General features: G+C 39.6%; 1 protein-coding gene across 1 annotated transcript in view; it reads right to left on the reverse strand.

Annotated features, from left to right (window-relative positions):
- dnah7 (dynein, axonemal, heavy chain 7) overlaps nt 1-16,399 on the reverse strand; it is a 75,474-nt gene that overhangs the window by 33,660 nt on the left and 25,415 nt on the right. Inside the window, exons 27-37 of the mRNA XM_084362155.1 lie at nt 15,988-16,115; nt 15,561-15,773; nt 15,131-15,229; nt 14,540-14,788; nt 13,291-13,440; nt 9,414-9,596; nt 7,572-7,748; nt 7,081-7,212; nt 4,311-4,532; nt 3,064-3,261; nt 243-398 (exon numbers count right to left, since the gene is read on the reverse strand). Of these exons, the coding sequence (XP_084218281.1) occupies nt 243-398; nt 3,064-3,261; nt 4,311-4,532; nt 7,081-7,212; nt 7,572-7,748; nt 9,414-9,596; nt 13,291-13,440; nt 14,540-14,788; nt 15,131-15,229; nt 15,561-15,773; nt 15,988-16,115 (1,907 nt within the window). The remainder of the gene's footprint in view (nt 1-242; nt 399-3,063; nt 3,262-4,310; nt 4,533-7,080; nt 7,213-7,571; nt 7,749-9,413; nt 9,597-13,290; nt 13,441-14,539; nt 14,789-15,130; nt 15,230-15,560; nt 15,774-15,987; nt 16,116-16,399) is intronic.

Here is a 16,399-nt window from a genome sequence, read left to right on the forward strand (position 1 = left end):
AAGTATAACATTAGAAAGCAAGATTAAATACTGATAATGCCACAACGTACTTAAAACTATAGTCTTTTTGTTTTTTTACACATGCATCTGTGAATAAAATTGTGCTTGTTTTAAAAAAGGACTACAAATCATTGCGACTGCCAGCATTTCAGTGACTCACTTCACTGATATGAGCGCACACTGAAATACAAACAAGCCATACCAAGATAAAACATCTTATGAACACAAGAAAGAGGTCGTACCATTTTCTTCCCCAATGGAGGACCGAACACTCCTTTGCGCCGCTTATCTAGCTTGGACATAATAATGTTTTGGGTCTGAGCAGCTGTGGTCTGGGCTGAAAAGTTGATAAATAATGGGCTGTACACATCCTTCTGCAGCTGATTCAATAGGAAGTCCTGGGCAAGAGATATTAGAAATACAAACAAAGATTATCATCAAATCTCTCAGGAAAAGAGACACTTTGAAAATAAGCACAGTATGACAGTAAATGGAATGATTACACGGTTTGGGTAAGGATTTACTAATGAAGTACACACTGTTGTTGTACAATACAATTTATATGTACTGTATGTGTGTTTTTATGGGGATATTTAGAACACCTAAGGGGACTGTAAGCAAGCTTGATAATTGCGTATTTGACAAATAGAAAATGTGCATTTGGTTGAAAACGTTTCAAAGTAATTTCACTCTCTGTTCTGTATCAGCATGCCAAAGACAGCCTGTACAGGTAGAGTACACATAAAATGATAATTTCCTATTTGATCCTGGCAAATGGTTGTGATAAGCTTCATAATCTAATTAAATGTGGCATTTAGTGAGTATTTCATTAGATAAAAACTGGATCTAAGTTAATCCCTGAAAATGACTGTGAAATGAAGTAGGCGGCTAGTTGTCCTCTGAGGACAATATCTAAAGTAATGTTCTGCAGGTCAAAAGGGTAAAATCAATGAATTTTTGATTTTGCATGAAGGTTTACAAAAGGGCATTTCACTAAAAGCTTTAAGAGGCTTTCATGAAAGGTCATTTTGATAAGATGGCCTTTTGGACGACTGGCCTTTCGTGTTTCTATGAGCAGAGAACGTAGAACAGGGAACATAGTCACGGGTGATTTGATGTCCTTTATTAGAATCTGATCTATTTTCAGGGTATTTTATCATGTACCGTGTGTGTTGAGCGCTCATGCTTCCCCTGTGCACATGTGTATTAGCATGATCACAGTGCTCACACATGATTGTGAAATCATGTGGGTAATGACCTGCATAATTAAAGGGGGCTTGTGATGAGAATGATCACATGCTGCAGCCGTGGTGCATCATCATCCTCTTGACTAAATTATAAACCAGTGGCACAGCTTCTGTCTGTCTCACTCAAGAGTCCACTGAGGCAGGTGAAGGAGCCTTGTGTACAGCTGTCTGATGGTATTGGTGCCGGCATCGTGCCAGTCACATTCTTATAGTCTGAGTAGCTGGTGCTCCTTTATCACTCCTGCCAGATTTGGGATTCAGCCACGGTCTGCTGGTTGCACGGGACATGGCTGCTCCACCAGGCAGACAGGCAGGAAGTGGAGAACAAGGCAGGCTCCCCAGTGAGATGATCTCTATTCACCCCAGAGTCTCAAGTTTGAGCACACTAATGGAGGAACTAATGAAGCAAAGGGAAGGAGGGGGGATTAGTCCTTGATATAAATAGCTGAAGGTCTGCGGAGAGATACTCAGTATTCCTCCAAGGTGGCCGTTTCACACCTGGTGTCTGTAGCTGTATTGCCTCCAAATGATTTGTGTACAGAGCACTTGCTTTGGTTTCCTGAGGCTGGGACTGCACTGCTTGGAAACAAATGCTCACTCAACCGACAGAATTACAGTGTTTTTCTGCTTATGAAAATAATAATTTCTGCTCATAAAAACTGCTTCAAGTCCAATCCCCAATTCCCCTCGGAGAGCAGACGACAGGCAGAAAAAGAGACAAACAGAGAAAGAAAATAAATAAATCTAAAAAAGACCAATTTAGCTCAAGCAAATTATAGGGACCCTGTGGAGGTTTTGACCACATGTAGCACAATGGGCAATGTTTTGATGAATGGGTCCCAGTTTCGTTTGTATCTTGGGACTCACATGCATGAGGATACAGGCGGCATGATTCACATTCGTGCCGATGGTTTCCTGCTATTTCACTGATCAACGGTGATGGTAAAGGCACCACGAAGCACAGCAATACGCCAGCTAATGTAGAAAAACTCTGCAGGCTAGCAAATATACATGTAACAACGAAGGTTTCGAAATATCTAAAAAGTCATTTTAGTGAGGAAGAAAATACATGTTGCCTCAGGGATACACCAAATGAATTTTGCAAACAAGAAAACTCCACAAACTACCTTTTAATACTATTTCAATAATTATTGTGGATTGTCTGAACCTTAAAAATATAATCATGACGTGCAAAAATGGTGTTATTCTTAAATAACATCAACAAATGTTGTTGTAGAATGGCACTTAGCAGAGCGCAGAATTCTACCAAGGCCCAACAGTCCCCTTTTGTACTCAATCATAGTTATCAGCCACCGAAATAAGCCTGATTTTGTACAGTTTACGCTAGCTAGCTAACACTAAGGCAGCACGGTATGCTAAGCGCAAACTTTTCTTCCACAAACTGGTGATGCTGACGAAACACGGATACCATGTGATGCCAACAGGGTTATACTATTGTTAGCTACCTTGTTGACAGCTGGAACCAACTGTCAGAATTCTTACACAGAGGTAAACAAAACAACCATTTTGGACCGGACAAAAGTTTTGAAATTATTAATTCACAACCATAATGATGTTTTTAAGGAAAAGTGACACTTTTACTCTGCACCTTTCTCTAAGCTCTGTAGATGTATTATGATTCATCTAGGTAAAAATGATATTAATATGACCTTTAAGTAGCTGTGGCTGATGAAATCTGCTGGATGTGGTGTATCTGCATCATTCTTACCTAAAAAATTCCTTTCTGCTCAACACTAAATACCAAAGTGCTTTCCAAATGTCACATTAATAAAACAATACAAAGCAGATGACTCACTGTAATGTAGACACTCTTGCCAGTACCAGTGGGGCCGATGAATATAGTAGGCTTCTGGTGGGTGACGAGGAGGTCCATCAGTGCCATGTAGCGCACTGTGTTCTCAGTGGGCACGATGATCTCATTGAACTGCATGTCTTTGCATATGGGGGGAGCAGTCTTTAGCTCATCTGTCCAGAGCTCCCACCTGCCTGGGCCCTGAAGAGGGAGAGAGAGAGAAAAAAAAAAGTAAGAGTTGCATTTAAGATATGAAAAGTCATTGTGCTCCCACTCAAACACAACATATCAAGTGGACACATAATATCTAGTCTTTGGCTGTAGATGTGAAAGTATGACAAAACGGAGCGTACAAATGGATTTGTCTACACTGTGAGACATAGACCATTCAGGTATTTGTACATGAAAGGTCTCTAATCTTATGTGACCTTTTCCTTCAATAGCCTACAAAATATCAACATGATGTATATGTAGTAAATGGCTTTGAAGCTAGATGTGGCATCGACCATCCCTCATCCTTTGGTACCAAAGAGAAATCCATAATAGTCTTGTGTAGCCAGACTTCTTTGTTAAATCCATACTAACTCTTTTCCTCTGATCAAGTTGTAAAATAAAATTGACCACTGCTAAATAGAGATCGTTTTGGCCAAAACCATCTTGTATTCAATAAAACCTGGACAATTACTACAATTTAATGCACAATAAATGCAGAAATGTCACACAGTTGAGATAAATTCCAGATTTTTTTTTTTTTTTAAACTTGTGTAACAGTGGACACTTTTTCCAAAACACATTTAAAACATATCTCAAATCTGCTTAAATGGGGAACAGGACTGTAACATTCACATGAAACTGAATCCTCCATGACATAATAAGACAGAACAAAATAAGAAATAACTGGCTGAAAATTAGGAGCAGGTGGCGCTGTGTGACAGAGACTGAAGCAAGACACTATAAAGGTCACACAAAGACAAAAAATTAGCATCCCTCTTTTGCCCCCTGAGGAAAAGAAAAATGTAATAATGGTATGTAACTCTGTCCAGTCCATAAGTGGTTTTGTCAGTTATTGTGGTCATGACAGTGTAAAAAAACTACTGTATAATCATTTGTATGTACATTCGGGCCAAATTTGAAGAATTTTCCTCAAGGCTTTCTTGAGATATTGCGTTCACAAGAATGAGACGGATGGACGGATGTATGGATTGACAGCGCAGTGCTTTCCGCTACACAGTTATCAGAAGCAGTCGTACCTCTTTAATGAAGCGATACTGGTAGACTGTTCCAGCAGTGGGCAGCGGCACTGTGAGCTGTTTAGCTGGAGCCTCGACAGTGGCCAGGATGCCGTGGCAGGCCCGGCTCTCTTCACTTAGAGAGCCGGTCAGTAACTCCCTGACCACAGCGTCAAACTTGTCTCGGCCGATATCATCACAGCTGGAACCCACTGACCACACCAGGCAGAACACAAAGATGCCCTGTGTAAAAGAAAAAAATAAGGACAGCCTTTACTGCTTTTGCAGGCTTAATCGTTGAGGGCATTAATGCTTCACACTGTTTGCTTTAGTAGAATATAATTACTGGATGAACATGGACCTTGTTACACATGATACAGTAATTGTTTGTTTTTTTATGGTATCATAAAATCACTTACTTTACAGCTGCATGTTTTGTACTTCCCTATTATTCAATATATTTTACAGTCCTTACCTGTGGACCACAATCCAAAAAATAAACTTTTATGTTCAGTAAAGTGTTTCTAGATAATTGCCGAATATCAGGCTACTAAACATATCTAACAAAAGTATGAAATCTTCGTAGAGATAGTTTGCAGTCAAAATTGTCATTGCACACACAAGGTTTACAATCATTGAACTGATTCAAATGTACAGTACACAGGTTATTTTATGAGACAAACACCAGAGTCCACAGAGCACAGATGTCTTTGTTGGGAAAAACAACAGGAATCCTGTAGGCATTGAAAATTCCAATGGCCTCATGAGCTATCATCAGCTTAGCAGCCTCATGATAGCTCCTGCTGTTTAAAGGCTGATTAATTCAACACTTTGATAATGAATGGCTGAGAAACATGGGAGAGAGAGGTTGAAAGGCATTCATCAGTGCAGTGTGCCACAGGGGGATAATAGCAGTGCTTTCAAAAGACAGGATTCAGGACCAAAAAAAATCGATTGGAACTCATGCAGGGGGCAGAGAAAGCACTCATCTGCTAAAACTTTTCCACGCTTTGTGGGCCTGTTCAGAGGCAGACTTGATCGAAACAGTATGTAAAAAGGGAAAAGGGCGGGCTTTTTGGTGCGTGCTGTATCGGAATTTACTGTTCGGTTACAGGAAGAGTTTGGATGTGCATTGAAGAGGAAATGCAATGAATAACAGGAGGGCCAATGCCATCGTTGATTCTGTTGTTTTCAGTTCACAACCTGAGCTGTGAACTCATGTATCTCATGAGGGAATGCAGAAGTAACAGCAGACTGTCTTAAGCTGAACATCACTCAATCAAGGTGTGTAAAATGATACCTCATAAATATTAGTACTATAATAGGAATGGCCACAACTTTGATACTAGAGAGGCATCAGGAGGTTGCTTTTCACTTCCTGTCTCAGAAACTAATGCAAGGAGATTTACTGTCGAGTAGTTTACCATCAGATATTACACATTAAACAAGTAAAACTGTTTTTAAAAAGTTTGAAAAAAATATCTAATGGTACAGAACACCAGCTGCTCTTTAATAGACGGGTTTTACTACATAATTACTGAATATATGATCATTAATGAGGGACATTCCTGGTCATGTTTTATATTTATTTCATTTCATTTTATTTGCTTTACAAGCTGTATCAAATATTTCACTGACTATAGATACAATTTGGGTACTGTGTCATTGATTTTCTCATTAGTAGTTTTATTGTTGTAGATTCATTGTTTTGTTTTTGTTTTTTGGTTGTTTCTTTTTGTCTTGGATATTTAGTTGTTTTATATTATGATGTAATTTGTACTTGTGTGGACCCCAGGAAGAAAAGCTTCTACAGATTACTTGTACTGCACAATATGATTATTTCATACATGTGTAACAACATTCCCTCTGGCTAGGCTGTGAATTAGGCGTTTGCAGAATTTGGGAACTGACAAAATAGAGGTCAGAAAGTGTGCCTGTCTTCACTTCCATACTAGGTCAAAACAGGGGAGATTAGTCTGTCAATATGTTGTCATCTTTGGTCAGTGTCCTCTGTAGATTTGCAGTGTATCTGGCACCAGTGGCTCTTGTCTCTTTTCTCTTGCTATCCAGTCAAGCAAGCCGGTCATTTCTCCCATTTAGTGCAGTTTCTCACTTATGTAAGCCTTTTTGGTCTCCACCATGATTTTCTGCTCTCACAAGCAAAACCACAGGCTTACAACATCAATGGGGAAAACAAAACTTGACACTGCAATTCCTTTGAACCAGAATTATTCTCGATTTGTATTCTGAGCATATAACAACACTGTAGATTTCTTACTGGTTATTTCCTCTCATACAAGCACAGAATATACGCACATGGTGAGATTTAGTCTTTGCTGTGTGTTCAAGTGTTCAACTTTTTGACAGAAGATGTCATGAAATGTGAGGTGACACATCAGTTAGTCTTGGATTTCAGATTAGCATTTCTAAGCTTTTGTGTTTCAACTGTTTTATGTTTGCTTTTATGTTTACTCATTTGGCAAGAATGTTGTATGTTGCATTATGAAAGCAGATGTTTGACACTCAGACCTTAAGAAACAGAGGCTTGGTTATATTATGTATGTATGTATGTCAAGTGTATATTGTACCTGGCAGGATGCTTCCAGAACACTGGGCTGCACTGTAAAACCTTAATTAACTCATTAACGCTGTCTAATAACCCATAATGGGCACTTATGTTGCTGTAGCCACTTGTGGTTTGACATATTCAATGAATAACTTATCATTGTTAATTACACAATGATAATTATTAGTAGCAGGAGCAATAGTAGCAGTGGGTGTGTTCACAAACCTCCAACCAGGAGCAAATATCGTTTTCATTCATGCTCTTCATCTTTGCTTCATCATGAAACTCATCCATCATACAGTCCATCAGATTCATCAGGGACTTGACTAGATTGGTGTCAGAGGTCGGCGACAGCTCCTGAGATCGGTGGAAGAGAAACAACACACATGAGGAAGGAGCAAAACTGGAGGAGAAGTGATGTCTGAGTACAGTACTGCACTCAGAACTCAATAAAAGGTTCGTACAGTTGACTAAACGTGTCAATCAAGAGACAATGCTGCAAGAAAAAGAGAAGCTCAACTAAAAATGGAGCTATTTAAAAGTCAAACTTTGCTTCTACAACATGCAGGAAGAATTACACAGTCATTATATCAATACCCAAAGAAAGATCCTCATGCTGTAAATACAGAACATTATTTCGAGAAAAATATTTTCTTTTATTTGCCAACCAACTCCAGCTGGAAAATACACTGTATTAACTGAGGATGGTTCAGCACCTTGGTGGCCTTTCGAATGAGCTGTAAGCAGGCGGGCAGTAGGCGGTCAAAAAGGGCAGTGATGAGGTCTTTGTGCGCTGCACTGACTGTAGTGGGCAGGGTGTTGAGCCAGGACAGCACGAGGGGCCGCCAACCAAGCATATGAGGCTCCATGTAGATCATACCACAGCGAGACACCTGCCACAAACACATGTCACGTCTTAAAAACACACATCTGAACCAGTGGTACACAAAGAACAATCGATTTATAAGGATACTATTCCTAATGCAGTGTGATAATCTTAATTTAGATATTATCACCTTAATCAATAAGCAACATGAGAATTGTGGTGGTCTTGTGGCCCTGCCAAACATCATTATATTTATGGAGTTCATCCAAATAGTTCATATCATATCCTTTAAACTGGTGTATGCTGTAAATACGAGTGTGCTGCATATGTGATACCATGTCTAATGACTATCTGATAGCTAGATTACTGCCTTTTTCTATAGAGAAGCTTTTTAATCAGATCCCATAGCTCCAAGTCCCACCCAAAGAAAAGCTTCAGTGCAGGTAAAGTTAGAAGAAAAGAGTACAGATAAGCAGAGATGGGTGAAGACATAATGTATGAGCAGTAGCTAAGAGGCATGCAGATATGATATGAAAAAGAAAAAGAAAAGAGTGTGTCTTAAAGAGAGCACATAAAGGGAGAAAAATAACTTTCATAGACAAAGAGAGAAAGAGAGGGAAAATGAAGGAAAGAAAGAGAAGGAGAGATTAACAGCGCACAAAAGGGACCCTGCACAAAGTAGGGGGAGTTCACTGTGATCACAAAAATGTTGATGCCTCTGCATTCAGCATGTTGAAAGGAACAGCTGGCAGGCTATAGAGAATAAAAAATGGAAGTCTGCTTAATAAAAAACGTAGAGCCAGGGAGATGCAAAGGTATTCTCTCAAGGCATCTATGTATTGAAACCGGGCTCCTTTGTTACCGCCTCACAACAAAGGACCATAAGGAGAGGTACCATTTTAAAAAATGTTGTTCTTTTTTTATGTATTCTCTAGATCTATACAAGGACTGCAATTTATTTCAAAGCCTGTGATGTTTTTGTTTGCAAAGTTTTAAAGTTTTATGACTGACTACATTTATAATATGTTGGTTATTTCCTTGAGCAAAAATACAACCTGCACAACATGTTTATCTACTGCCAACTTCCATTTCACATGGCCTCAGTGGAAATGAAATAAGAGAAACAGAGAAAAAGTAGTTATGTGATTTCACTCGGATAGGACATGAAGTCCTGGAACTGTTAAATGGATGAAGATATTTTGATCAAAAATACACAAATAGACTCTTGAACAGAGTACTTCCTTGTGTTTGTCTGAGCTTAATAGCCTTCATTATAGCCATTTAGACACACATATAGACACGTTAATAAAGATTAATCAGAGACTAAATATGATCTCAAAATGCTGACCCAAGGAAATAAAACCCCCAAATGTGTCTTACAGTTGTTCCTTTTCTGACAAATTCTAGTCTATTCAGGTAGATAACAGACGATGAATCCGACAGCACCATGGCATGACCATTTAAGATGCGTACTACAGAAAGTGTGTAATAAAGACAGGCATGAAGGGCATTTGTGTGTCACTGGTAGAATGATGGGATGAGGCTTTATCTTTAAAAGAAATGTGCTCAAAACCAGTTGCAGTAGAAAAACTATCATCTGTGTAGAAAAAAAATTTACGTTTCTAAATAACAATACATTTTCCATCCTCAGTTTTATCCAGAGATTGAAAATCATCACTGCTAGAAAGAAAACTCTGATGAAACCCTTAATCAAAGTAAAGATGTCTCTCACCGTGGCTGGCGATGCCACCTCCAGGTCCATGGGCTCAAAGATGAGGCTCATTTGTGGTGACATCTGAATGATCTCACCGCTCATCAGACACAGCTTCTTGTTGTCGTCGAGCACTGTGTTCATATTCTCAATCCACACTGCGTCCACCGGGCCGTCAAAGATGAGCCATTTTCTGTCGGGGCTCTGAGAGGAGAAAGAAATAGGGTTGCTCACACACTGAGGGAACATTTTCAGGACAATTTATGGCACAATTACAACAAAAGAAAGGTCACAAACAGTCACCACGCTGACCACATTGGTTACCTACTCGCTTGAGTTTTTTATTTATTCTAGCTAACCAAAAAGGTAAATACACATTCCCGATCAAACAAATATAGCTAAAGTGTAAAATTGTGTGATAATTGATGTAGATGCAGCTTGACAGATGGAAGGAGGAATGTATGGATGTAAGGAGGCACAAACAGTCTGACAGATAAACGCTTAAACTTTTAAACTCTGAGGAGGAGGAGCTTTTTACTTCAAGGAAAAGACAAACTAAAATATGCTAAATTTCTTAAGTATTCATGGAGCTTTAAAGTTTAGGAGGGGGGCTTAAAAGTGCACAAAAACTTGGTTTATGAAGACAGTGCCGGTATCCTTTAATCGTATGCACATACTGTTTCCATTACCTTCCCTCTGACAGAAATCTGTGTGCATACTTTCAAGGTCACGAAACATATCCTGTGCATTATAATGCTAGCAAAGAATGTTTGCTAAATGAATGAAATTAACACCTACGCTGTCATAATGGGGGATGACAACAAGAGTCTATTCCCCAGTTAAATGGACTGGCAAGGGCTGTGCTTTAAATTGATTTGTTGAAATATAAACAAATGGAGATGCCTGAGCTGGGGCCATCTGGTGCTTGAGAGGGAAGTGAGTACGCTGTAATGTAATGATCTGACAGAGAGCGTTGGCACTGAAAAAAGAAAAGAAAGAAAATTACACTGTGTATGCAGTGAGTTTAATACACTACACTGCTGCTGACTCCAGATTAGCACACAAAGAATTAGTTTAGTAAAATGTGATGCAGAAAAAAAAAAAGAGCAAAACAAAGAAAGACTTCTACCCAGAGAGGAAAATGAGTTTTTTGAAACTGAATTAAGACCAGCCTTGTTCTTGTTTTCTATTTTCATTGCATCAGTATGTACTGCCTCGGCTGTCATAACCACTCCTCACACTCCTTATTCATTGACAAAAAAACAATTTGTACAATGACAACTTTATATACACAGACAATTTTTAAAATGACAAGTTCATTTGGAAACAATTTGAGAATAGGACGAACAAATGATTTTCCGTTATGACGTGCACCCGCTGCCATCAGTAAATCACCGTACGTGTGTGTGTGTGTGTGTGTGTGTGTGTGTGTGTGTGTGTGCGTGAATGAAAGAGAGTTATTAAAGATCTAAATTTAACAAGACAGCAGAATGTTTCTTTTGTTTACCCTGTCACTGCAGCCTTTCTTTCTACCAGCTTGAAATTAATTGGAATGTCATGCCTATTGTACAACGATCCATCCTAAACTCGTAAACTGAGACTGAGGAGACAATAATGGATCTAAGTCTCGTCTTCTGGCTGCACGGCTCCCTATAACATGAAACATTTGAGCATGTTGCATCTCTGGCAACATCCTATTGTGTCTCAAGTATAACTTGCTTGAAGGTTTGAAGCCATAGGAGGAAGTGCAGCAGCACTTTTCTCAATTACTTGTTATGGAGGAAGCACATGGCTTCAAGGAATAGAATAATTCTACTGTCATCTCAGTGCTGCTTTACAAGTACTGTAGGTAGCCTGAATGTCTATTTTGAGCAGCAGCACAAAGTAGCTGAGGCCGAGATATTTTTTGCTTTAACTAGTGGCACAAAGTTGCTTCAAATGCCTGTTTCCATAGAGACAGTATTGGTTTTAAAGTCTGTGATCTATGCTGATATTATATATCATTTACTCTCACTACTTTAATGTAACATTCTTTGATGTATAATGGAAATTTTCATGTAAGTGGATAAAATTCTAACAGGACATAGGACTTGATAAGGTCGGGATAACTAACAACTGATACCTGTGTACAACAAATCCAGTCACATAGTAACAAGTTAACTGAGCACCTGATGTCATCCTAGCAATGGTGGTAAATTTGGCTAATGCCTTTGGGGATAGGAATAAGTGTGAAAACGCTTATGTTAATGGGGCTAAGATTAAGTTTTTGTTAAGTAAACAAAATGCAGAAATCAAGCTGTGTTGACTGTGAGGAATAGAAGTGTAAACAGTAGAACATCGTACAGAAGTTTAACGGATCTAATGTACAGTATGATGTCAGAAGCCCAGTTTGACATATAATTAAAAAGCTGGAAGCTTACATCAAAAAGTTGATGCTGAACAGCATGATAGACATCGCACTGCTGTTCCTCTGAGGAACATCTTTATAAAATGTAAACATTACTCTAAAGCTTCTTCTAACGCTAAACTTCCTTCACCAAAACAAAGTTTTGACTGTTTTGACAAATGTGAAAAAGGGCATCAATCAAGACTGTTGTGCGGGAAGCCATTAGCTGTGGACAACAGTTTCAGAATAAAAGTTTTGTGTGTAATAACACAAGATAATGACATTGTTTAAAATCTGAAATGAAAGTATTATGAAGCATAGTCTTGGTTGGCACGTATTTGAAAAGTGACAAACAAACAGTACAGTATCTGACTGTGTTTTACATGTGGTGTGTGAATATTTGTCTGCCTGTATAATCACAGTGAGGAACCCCCGGCTTAGACTCAATCAGCGACCTTGAGAAACCTCTCAGAGGATACCAATAGTAAGTCACCTTCCTAGCTCGGCTCCTCAGCCATGTCCTCATTCACGAGGAGGTGTGGTATCTCCATGAGGATAAATGATGTGGATTACCCACCTTCCATCATGACTGAGGGAGCCACTCCGATAAACACCAAGAAGGTTTTCAGCTTAGAGTTCCATCATAACAAACCCAGAGGACTGTTTACATATGTCGTATACCAATTCGACACAAAGTACCGTCTAATTCTGACTGACTGGCAGGACACAATTCAAATATAGTTCCAGTGAACCTCTCTTCTAATCTGTCTGCAAGGCATGTAGAATTACACATAACAATAGCAACAGTACTTTTGCTCTGTGTTTGTTTACTAGGTAAATCATTTTCAATAGAAATACATTCATTAAATGTGTCTGTGAGTATCAAGAGTATGAGAAAAAATTTAAAAAACGAGAGCTTGTACAGCTGATACATAACATAACAGACACATAACATGGCTCTGAAGATTTTGCTTTGGAGATATTCATTATAGATTCTTCAATAAAACCTAAATACAATTTTGAAATACGGCTTTCGGTCTGGTCACGGTTTTTGGATTCCTGAATGAGACACCTTTTTTTTTTCTTCCGTTGGAGGTAATTAATCAACTTTACCACAGTCTCCCCAACAGGATTTGTGTATAAAAAGATGTCAACATTGAATATACACGGTATTAAGCAGATGAAAAGCTGTGGGAGCCAACGTGTGATGGTAGGGCTCCCACAGTTCCTATGCTCAATTGGCTCTATAGAGGAGTTTGTGCAGCGTGACATATTATATGAATATGTAAATTTTACCACATATATCAACATGGATGAATAATGTGCAATTATGTTGGACTTCAGGTGCTCTGTATCACAGAGAAGAACAGGTGGTGTGTGACTAACCCTGCACATCTGTATCGTTTAATCAACTTGGTCCTCACAAGTTATACAATAGTGCGTGTTTTTTTCCTTGTGTTTGAACCTCAAAGAGTTTAAACCAATACAGTACACTCTGGGCAGCCATCTTACCTGAGAAGCAGCAAAGGATCTGTAGCTGACGGCGAGGATGCCGTCAGACCACTCGTGAGAGATGGGGTCAAACTGCCCATACAGCTGGCCCATGGTGATGGATTTAGGATTGATAACTGTGATCTGTACCTGGTTCTCATCCATCAAACCCTGGTGTGAAAGCAGACATAAAGAAGACAGAGATATCATAAACTCAAGAATGGGATGCACAAAAAATAGATACGCACATACAGTGTATAAATACATTGTTGAAAAAAAACTGCAGAAATGAGCATGACGAGCCACTCATTTGACCAACTTGTCTTTGGCACGACTGAATCGCTTGAAGATTAGCATCCGTATGACAGGACTTCTGCTAATGGAGGAAAAAGAAGCAAAAACCGCAACAAACAGCTTTTCAGACAAGGTGTCACTTTGAGTTAAAAACAATGAGTAAAGTGAGCCGCTGAAGAAAAAAAAAACAACAAAAAAGGAGAGAAAGGGGAGGGGGTGTTGGACATGATCAGTGGATGTGCAGCAACAAGGATGACGATGATAAATGTGGCATTCCCAGGCGCTCCATCAGCAGGCCTTCATCTGTCTCCTTGGTGGGATGCCTCTCAGCCCTCTCAGCCATGTAAATACAACAAGCCAGTTCTGCTCTTCACCGTGAGATCGATAACTACCAAACAAAGACTACAGCTCTGACAAATTGGATGGATGTGTTTACTTGGGACAAACATGTAGCTCAGATAAGCCTTGGATATTGAGTGTAACGCATATTTTTACTAGACATGAAGGTTTATATCATTTTTTAATGTTTTTTTTCCTTTGCTGACAGAGCAAGTTCATGTCCCAAGGACTCAGGAAACCCCAACAAAATCTGTAATAAAATACAATTAAAAAATGCTTGGTTAACCATCCAAATGACGATTCCTGACAAATTGACCAAGTTAATACCCGACAGGAACATTATAAATAAGTTGGACCTCAAGGGCAACTACGGGAACACAACGAAGAAAACAAAGGAGTGTAGAACAGCTATTGATCAAGACTAAGTAGCATGCAAGGAATCATGAAATGGAGTATGCTGACATACAGTTTAACGTCCCATTTTTCTCCACTTTCGTTGCCATTAATTTACATCACAATTCTTTCTATGTTTCGCCAACTACCACAGTTTGAATAGCAAGATTTACTTCCTTAATTCTTATCGTGAACAGATTAAGAACACAGCGGCCACCTTCCTCTACAGCCCAGGGTATCATACCTTTTCACAGACGTCGTGAAGGGCTGCTGCCAGCACACGATAGGCACTGGTCTTGCCTCCAAAGGGCTCGCCCACCAGCATGAAACCATGCCTCACTATCATCATCTCAAAGATCTGCAGGATTTTCTCAGCAAAGAAATCGGTCACTTGCAGGTTCATGCGCTGGCAGTTTTCCTCGATGGCCTCCAGCAGAACGCGGTAGTCTCGATTTGGAAGCTGGACCCCCGGAAAGAGGTCAGAGGTGATACCCTGAAATGGTAAAGTAAAGTAGATGGGAGCCAGTAAAGGAGAAGATTGAGTTGAAAGAGAGAACACACATACTTTAACATTGTTTTAAACACAACCTTACTCCCATGCATACAGAGGTTCACCTTGAGATAGTTCGACAAATGATGATCACACAAACTTTCAGAAACTCGCACACACACACACACAGACACATAATCCAGTGAACCTTTGTGACTCAGACAGACTTAAATTGTCCTTGTGCGTCATGGTTCCAAATGAACTGACTGGAATTAACATGGGCAGACATCACTTGATGTGTATCGCTCCATTAATCAAGACAGGAGGAGCTCAACTCTGTCGCACCTCAAACAGCTTCAGATCATGGGCCAGGAACTTGGGTAGATTGACGTCGATAATGGACCTCAGCAACAGGGTGTCTTCATTCTCCTCTGGAAAAGCGAGCTGCAGTGCAACACACCCGAAGAGGAGAAAACGAGATGAGAAAATACAAGTAAAAAGGGCACATAACAGAGATGTAATAAGAAGTGGCTGAACTGCAGAGCTTACTGAAGACAAATGTCACTGTAAAGTCACTGCAAAGATGTAGTTAGTGCCTAATGACACCCCTATTTTTCCAAGAGTGGATTTTAAAATGAAATGCAACAGGCTTAGTGTCTGTGCTCAGTCAATATGGAACACACTGAAAGAAATAATATGTAAAGTGTATATCAGGTTAAATATTTCAACCAAAAATTCCATCCAATCACATCATAATGAATCAGTATTGAGATACCTTGAGGTTTCCAGCAGCAGTCAACACAGACTTGACAGCCCTCATCCCATAGTCGTAGTGATGCTGCGAGGAAAGCTGCTCAGAACAGAGTCGATAAGTGGCCACAATTTTCACAGACAGGGGCCGCGCAGTCACAAAGCCGCACGAGTAGAGCACAATCTCCGCGATCATTGCATAATCTGGTACCATCATAGCCACAGTCCTGAAGAGAGCCTGGAGCAAGGAGACAGTTTTTAATTCTAAAAACATTTTAAATCAAAGTTTTATTTTAGCAGTTTTTACATCAGTAATATTTCGAGACTGTATCTTGAGCTACTTTAATGCAAGAAACATTAAATGCTGTAATTCAAACTCCTCAGAATTATGTGAATGTGGCTCACTGTTTGGACATTTAGATAGAAAGAAATGGCTGAGAAACTGAGTCTACCTTGAGGTTGTCTGGTAGCTCAGAGCGACCAGCGTACCCAGGATTCATAGTAATGAACACAGCACAGGAGGGGTTGAGTTTTAGCTCCGTCCCTTCAAACATCAGCATCTCAGAATGGGCAGCGATACCTGGACACACAGATGCAGTTAGACACAGTGTGTATTTAACTTGTACTTTGGGCCTTTCGACTCAGACTCAGACGGTTGAAGATAAGAGTAGCCTCCGGTCTTCACTCCTACTGCAGATTCTTTGGACACTTTTTTGTAATGAGCACTCCCTGAGGATTATATCTATAGACACTCCATAGACGCCACAACTGTACACCATATCAAAAGATGAAATATCAAATCCAGGCAATAGGCTGGGCTTTTAAATTCACAGTAGTAGTGTCAAGTCAATTTAATTTTGGCCA

The sequence above is a fragment of the Pagrus pagrus genome (genome assembly GCF_965226575.1).
Source record: "Pagrus pagrus genome assembly, chromosome: 9".
Lineage (NCBI taxonomy): Eukaryota > Metazoa > Chordata > Actinopteri > Spariformes > Sparidae > Pagrus > Pagrus pagrus.